The sequence below is a fragment of the Nanorana parkeri genome, unplaced genomic scaffold (genome assembly GCF_000935625.1).
Source record: "Nanorana parkeri isolate BGI_ZX_2015 unplaced genomic scaffold, ASM93562v1 scaffold17, whole genome shotgun sequence".
NCBI classification, from domain to species: domain Eukaryota; kingdom Metazoa; phylum Chordata; class Amphibia; order Anura; family Dicroglossidae; genus Nanorana; species Nanorana parkeri.
The window spans coordinates 3,032,895-3,040,737 of record NW_017306285.1 but is presented as its reverse complement, the minus strand read 5'-3'; the positions used below and the strand labels follow the sequence as shown (position 1 = coordinate 3,040,737).

The 7,843-nt window shown below is 47.4% G+C and overlaps 1 protein-coding gene across 1 annotated transcript in view; it reads left to right on the top strand.

Annotated features, from left to right (window-relative positions):
* Positions 1-5,259: 5,259 nt before the first annotated feature.
* The window catches only part of PTK6 (protein tyrosine kinase 6), a 15,817-nt gene continuing 13,233 nt past the window's right edge, over positions 5,260-7,843 (top strand). The window contains exon 1 of the mRNA XM_018559836.1: positions 5,260-5,682. Within this exon, the coding sequence (XP_018415338.1) occupies positions 5,447-5,682 (236 nt within the window). The 5' untranslated portion in view covers positions 5,260-5,446. The remainder of the gene's footprint in view (positions 5,683-7,843) is intronic.

Below are 7,843 nucleotides of genomic sequence, written 5' to 3'. Positions count from 1 at the left end.
TATTGCTTGGAATTGTAGTTCTCTATAGCCAATGCCATTCTGCATTGCTGTACAATGTATTTCTGAGATTTATAGTCCTCTATAGCTGGTGGTATTATTCTGCATTGCTGTATAATGTGCTGAGATTTGTAGTCCCTCTACAGCTTGGAGTTAGTGGCAGAACTACCAGTGTCGCAGCAGTCGTACACGCGCACAGCACTGGCGAGGCATCCCTCAACTACCAGTGTGCTATAATTTTCCTCAACCCATACTCTACCGCGTCTCTTCCAGGTGCACATGCCATGAAGAAAGGGGGTCATGAAAACAGCTGATTCGGATGACTCGGCCCCACTGGAAGTGACACAGTCGAGAAAATGTATAGGATCGAGAAAAATTATAGAACACTGACACTGTCCAGCCCCTCCCACTAACCTCCCACTCTCCTCCCACAGCTCACAGCCCAGAAGCATGGACAGCCAGCGGCGGTCTACAGTGGGTGAGAGTGCCTAAGTACCAGACATGGAGCGGAGTAAGGCCAGAACCATGTAGGGAGCACAGTGGGAGGAGAGCACCTTCCCCCAGCCAATCACCCCTTTCATGAACTTACTAGGAGTCCTCACATCAGCCGACCATTCACTACTGTTACATGGATGGCAAACGTGGCAGACGGGGGCGGGGAGAAGGCAGGGAAGAGGCAGAGCGGGAGGGGGGCCAAGTTGCTGCACCATGGGCATCTGGGTTGTACTTGCCCCCTGGGCTAAAAGTTGCCAGTCAGCCCCTGAGTGACAGTGTCAGTAATTTGTAGCTCTATGTCAGTTTCGGTAAACGTATTGAGCCAATCACAAAAGCAAGAAATTACATATTGAGTAGACATAACACCACCAGGCCACCATGTTACAGTGAAGCAACAATTGGACATTTGAAGACTGCAGATGGAAATAGAGAGCTCTGTTTTTGTGCAGTGCGCAATTTTTGTGGTTAAGGGTAAATGTCTCATTGCATAATATTTCCACAATAACAAGAATGTGTTTCTTCATCCCACAGGATCATCTTGTTTTTCTAAAAAATCCTATTGTCCCGGTACAGTGGATGCCACCAGAGGTTCTACAGCGTACGTTATTTTCCACCAAAACAGATGTGTGGTCTTTCGGAATTGTCCTCTATGAGATCTTCACCCTGGGGCAACTACCGTACACAGGTAAGATAATTTTCCTCTCCAGCTCTAAAATTCCCATGTTGTAGGAAGAAGGAAGAAACACCAAGACATTTGTCCATAACTACCACAATATTGTACCCGTCACACTCAAGTAAAAGATATTCAAGGGCAAGCAAGTCCTTAAAGGGGCCTTCTAGAACCCCATACTGAGCTCTAATTCAACACTAGCTTACATGTGACTTACAAGCCTTTCGCCAACCCCATGTGATGGCGATCATCACATGGCACAGAAATTGACGTAAGCACGATCAATTATTCCTTTGCCGTGATTTCTTGACAGACGAGGCAGTTACCTTCACAGGAGTATCTCTCAATCTCTTTCAAACCTCATGGAACCTTGAGCATGAGACTGTACAAAGAAACACCGTGCGCTGGCAGCTCTACAAGCAAGGGCTAATTTTATTTGGCACCTGGAGCACCATTTCTCCCTAGAAGGAAAATCTGTTGTGTGGTTAGAGCTGTGCCGGCTATGATTAATTTGTATCTGTTATATTTCATTGCTGTGAACAGGCAGCTCATGTTATGCAATGCTGGAAATGCCACACTTCCGATGCTAGATGTGCAATAAAGACGGTTATGGCGACTTTAATCTGACTTGTGGCGCAACCATTATAAACACTCTTCCCCTGGAGGCAGTCTACCCCAAGAGATGGTGAAAGCAAGGCAGCTTTCATCACTATATCAAGAGGGGATATTTAGGGAACAACTAACCCAGTAAAAATTGGGCCATGTACAAGCATGAAATTCCAATTTGGACATTCAGATGGACAGCAAAGCCTCCTATACCAGTAAAAGTCCAATAGGGAGGATCAGTCATCTGCCTATATTTCCGAATCTACTGAACGTTTTGACTTATGGTGTCCACTGAAAGTAACCTCCACTTACGTATTTCTCCATCATATGTTGACCTTGAATCTGTGACCACTTTCCTTTAACATCATTTTTCTGTCTTCCTAGCTTTTAAAACTATGGAGGAGGTGTATGCAAAGGTGACAGCGGGTTACAGACTGCCCCAGCCTCCCCTATGCACCAGCGAGATCTACAGTTTAATGCTAAGATGCTGGCACCAGGATCCGAATAGCCGACCCTTCTTTCAGGAGATTGTGGAAAGCAAAATTTTTTAATGGCAGTTATGACAGCCAGCTCTCCTTTAGAGCTACTCCAACCTATAGATTTGTTGTTGCTCTTTGCTAAATTGTGTTTCTTTGCCCTTCCTACCACTCTGAAGGTGAGAATGTGTCTGGAGATAGCGCCCTCCGTTGGAACACAAGACAAGCCAGGGGACGGCTCCCTGGTCCACCTGTCTATTGCAGGAAACGTTATATACTGTACAGGTTATAATTTATGCTTTGTAAAGATATATGCAAACTCTGGAAGTGTGCTGCATCGGCTCCACTTCATTAACCCTTAAAAGTGGCATTTCATCTTTTCAACACAGGAAATAAAAATGTAATGTATGTATCCATGTGTCTGTCATTTATGCATCCATATATCCGCGCTGGCAATTAGTTTTTTTTCCATGTATCCCAGTGATAATGGTCAACAGGACATATAAAGAAGCTGAATCCCACAAACAGCAATAGCAGCCACATAGCGAAGCGTTTCTCAACCAGGGTACTGTTGAACACTAGAGTTCCTCCAGAAGTTGGTAGGGGTTCACTGAGGAATGAGTAATTAGCGCCTGTCCAAACAGTAACTACTGACACCAATGATCTTTTTAGCTACAGTATCTGTTAGGTGGACATTCTTCATATTAACCAGCAATCTAAGGTGGTCCTTATCCAATTACATACCTATAAAAAAAAGTCCCTTCTCCACTGACCACCTATCCATCTATATAAGAAAGCCATTCTCCACTGGCCACCTGTAACGTTTCACTCAGAAACAGTGACGCTGAATTCTATTATGTGTGGTGTACTGTCTATGGATCACTGATGCAGCTGCAGAGCGGTTTCTTCCAGGATTGGGAGAGAGTCTATGAAGCTAGACTCCAAGAGAGTCTGAATACCACAGCAGGTAAGATAGCTAATGGTTACAAAATAAGTAAATGGAAGAATCTGTATTTCATCATACGGAATCCATAAGAAGGGTTTTAATAACTTGAAATCTTTAGAGAAATGTATTACGTCATACACGTATACTAGTTTTTAGCAATAGTGGTGGTATCCTCCAGTGTGCACAAAGAGTCAGATTACCCCCTGCAAAAGTCCAATGAATAACTTTGTATGTAATAGGGTTAAAGGAGAACTATGGGGTCAGGGCTTTTCCCCATAGTTCTCCTTAGGGTAACAGGAGGACACAAACTAGCGTCCTCCCACCCTAAGCTCAGTATACCGCGAGCTACAGCTCGCGGTATACTGAGACGCCGCAGCCGGAGCGGATCCCGACATTGATGTCGAGATCCGCCCAGGTGCGTGAGTGACAGCTGGTCCTGCCTATCTAGAGGCCGACCCAGCTGTACCCGCCCCCTCCCCCGTCCGTTCCGCCAGTCAGCGCTGGTGGATCGGAGCGGGGAGGGGGGAATCCATCCCCTCCCCTGTCACGGCAGAGAGCCGTGACAGGATCGAGAAGTGAGCGAACGTCGGTGTGTGTTCGCTCACCTCCCGATCTATTGAGCTGACGTGTGACAGTCTCATTGTCACAGGCCGGCTAGAACTATGAGGTGAGTGAAAAGCGGAAACCGAAGCGTCTCCCCAGGTATCTCTGACACCACCTATAGAAGAAGGCCCTTCTCCACTCACCGCCTAAACACCTATATAAAGGAAACCTTCTCCACTGACCAACTATATAAGAAAGCCCGTCTTCACTCACCACCTGTAAACCGATATAAAAAGATCCTTATCCACTGACCACCTTTACACTTACATATATCAGAATGACTTTTTCAATTGAACATCTATACAAAGAGAACCTTCCCCACTAACAAACTATGGACCTATACAAGACCAGCTATATAAGAAGGCCCTTCTCCATTCACCACCTATAGATTATGGCCCATCTCTACTGACTGCCTATACAAGAAGGCCCTTCTTCACTGACCACCTATACAATATACAAGAAGGATCTTCTTCACTGACCACCTATATGAGAAGGCCCATCTCTACTGAGCACCTATAAAAGAAGGACCTTCTCCACTGACTACCTATATTAGAAAGCCCTTTCCCACTGATCATCTACAACTTTATAAGGAGTTATTTCTCTACTGACCACCTCTATCAGAAGGCCCTTCACCACCTATAGATTATGGCCCATCTCTACTGACTGCCTATACAAGAAGGCCCTTCTTCACTGACCACCTATACAATATACAAGAAGGCCCTTCTCCACTGACCACCTATAAAAGAAGGCCCTTCTCCACTGACCACCTATAAAAGAAGGCCCTTCTCCACTGATTATATAAGAAGGCCCCTTTCTGTAATGACCACCTATGCACCTATAGCTCCTATAACTCCCAACTGTCCCTCATTTGGAACCAATTTCCTCTGTCCCTCTTTCCTACTTAGTTGTCCCTCTCTTTTTGGTCTGATATACAAAGTTACGACATGACTACCAAAAAAGTGTCATTCTACACTAAAACCTTCATCTTATCTCTCACTTATCTCTTTGACTATTTCGCAAAGCCGGTATAAGTTCAAAGTAATTATCACTGTCTGCCTTTATTATTATTAACCGAGAAAAAAAGGGGGGAGAATGCAGCCAAATCAATTTTACAATCTTATCGATGTTATAACTACGGAGAAGAAAACAGAGAACTCTGAATATAGCGCCCAAGAAAGATCTACAGCACAAAAAGACTTGTTTGTATATAAATAAATAAAGTTTATGATTACAAAACACTGCAATTGTAAAAACAAACATAAAATCATATAGATATACAATGTATAGAGCAGTTTCCTGGTCATAGGACAAACGGCACGCATTGTATCAAGTCGTTTTGAAGACAAGCGAGTGAAGAAAGTGATGTGAGCAGGTGACTTTCGTGCTCCTGTCCCCTCCCAGATTGTCCTCTGCTCTGCAGTTAGGTGTAATGCTGACAGCAATGAGGAAGTAGAAGCAGAATTACAGTCGGTGATAACCCATTAATCACTTAAGACTGACCCAGCCGGTGATATTTCCATATTTCTTGCAGTCCTGAGTCTTCCACACCCTTCTTCTCCTAGGAGCCACCCCACTGCTGGAAATTCCCATCTGATATTCACCTATCCTGGCCATGCAGCTGCCAGGGCTCTCATTCTGATCAGTCCCTTTGCCATGGACGGTTATGTGATCATGACAACGCCGGTACATAGGTATGTCAGCCTGTGGGACTTCGACGGCAGCGGGACGCAGGAACTGAGCTTCAAGGCCGGCGACCGCTTCCAAGCCGTGGACCGGAGCGGGGACTGGTGGCTGGTGGACAGGATTAACGCCCTTGGTGGTAAAACCGGCGAGCAGGGATATGTGCCCTTCAATTATATGGCGGAGGAAGGGACGATGGAGGAGCAGCGGTGAGTGCAGATGTCAGGTTGGAACGAAGGTCAAGTAGGGGACAAAATGTAAAGGGGGAGGAGAGTTTGGCGCCTGTGAAACGTGCTTTTCATTTTGATGCATCTGCTACCATTGCCAAGTAATCTGCAGTGTAAAAGCTGCTCTTGTGGTGTTTCCTGCTGCTGGTGCTGACCTCCCTTTTGCCGCCTGCCATGGTGATCTGGCGGCTTCACACCAAGTACCCAGACCGAGCGATCTCCCTGCTGACATTGCATGCCACATGCTGGAACATACTGAAGCCAGAGACAGCCACTTGTTGATCATTTCTGGAAGGTCAACATTGGCTGTCTATACGTTTTTTTCTCCCTGTACCTGTGTGAGAAGCCTCAGGTGAAAGAAGCCAGCTCCAGACGCTGCAGGTCCAGCTTTACTGCTGAGGACGGCAGCTTTTAATTTGAGGTGTTTTGCTTTGTGTCCCAGGTGAAGCTAGAAGGCTGGTAGACATGTTTGTCCACCGCACATTCATGGCTTTGTTGCTCAGTAACCAGCAGTGCAAATGTAACAAGTGTAACTTTGCATTACATTGCACTATTTTTCTTAGTGATGTGCCCATTATGAGGGGCTCCCACCATCCCTGTGCTGAGTTCCCGGGTCTGTACACCTGCTGTGCCCACTATGAGGGGCTCCCACCATCCCTGTGCTGAGTTCCCGGGTCTGTACACCTGCTGTGCCCATTATGAGGGGCCCCCACCATCCCTGTGCTGAGTTCCCGGGTCTGTACACCTGCTGTGCCCATTGTGAGGAGCTCCCACCATCTCTGTGCTGAGTTCCCGGGTCTGTACATCTGCTGTGCCCATTATGAGGGGCTCCCACCATCCCTGCTGGATTTGATACTTATTTTATACGGTAATATTGAGAATGTAATGGGAGGAGCCGAGACACACAAAGGTGGGCAGGGACAGAGTGGAGCATTATAGTCGGGAGATCTCACTGGTATATCCCAGGCAAGGAAGGTGTCAGGTGCTGACTCAGCTCTGACTAATCCATCACTTCAGGGTGGATGGGCCCTTTAAATTGTGGGTGCACCCATTCTGGGAAGAAGGTGTAGCAGGAAAAGAAAATACTCTGTGGGTTTCCCATGCAGAATTAAGCCGGACTACAATTGTGAGTCACTGAGCAGTGGTCAGACAGGTACACAGGGGGCGGAGCCGAGGAACGGTAATGATAGGCGGGTGCAGGTGACGAAGGAGCCAGATTGCACAAGACACGAGAAGTCACACAGGAAGTCCTCAGCTACATACAACATCCTGAAGAAAAACATGGAGGCAGCCGCTATACTAAAAACAGGAAACGTCTGTGTGTCCCCACAGGAGAGATTTCCCCTCACTTCCTGTCCAGACATGAAATGAAGAGAAATCTCTCCAATGAGTCAAAGACCACAGTAAGAGCCTGGCAGGGGCCCTATACCTATGATGACTCTCAGGTGGGCTAAGCAGGCTCTCAGGTGGCTATGTGGACTCTCAGGTGGGCTAAGCGGGCTCTCAGGTGGGCTAAGCGGGCTCTCAGGTGGGCTGTGCAGGCTCTTAGGTGGGCTAAGCAAGCTCTCAGGTGGCTATGTGGGCTCTCTGATGGGCTAACCAGGCTCTCAGGTGGGCTATGTAGACTCTCTGGTGGGCTAATCAGGATCTTTTGTGGCTATGTGGACTCTCAGGTGGGCTAAGTAAGCTGGCTCTCAGGTGGGCTATGTAGGCTCTCTGGTGGGCTATACAGGCTCTGCTGTGCGGAATGTGCAGGGGTCTCACCAGGGGTCTGGAGGCGGGCAGCGTGATGACTGGAAGGAGCTGGAGGCGGAGGAGATGTGTGGGCCGGTGCCTGTTTACAGGTGACGTGGCTGATAGGAAGTGATGCAGATGCAGCCGCTCACCCGGACTGTCCGGGTGAGTTCTAGCTCAAGCACACCAGGTGCAGCTAATGCAGCCCTTGATTACCTGCAGCAGGTGTGCTTGAGACAAGACCTGTCCTGCAGATGTGTGCTTACAGTCAGGATTCTATTCCGAGGGCTGAATCATTGTGAAGGTGCCCATACACTGCTCGATTCTCGTACGAGAATCGGGCGAAATCCCGCGATCGTACGAGAATCGAGCAGTGTGAACTAAGACGTGCGACCGTTTCTACTGTACG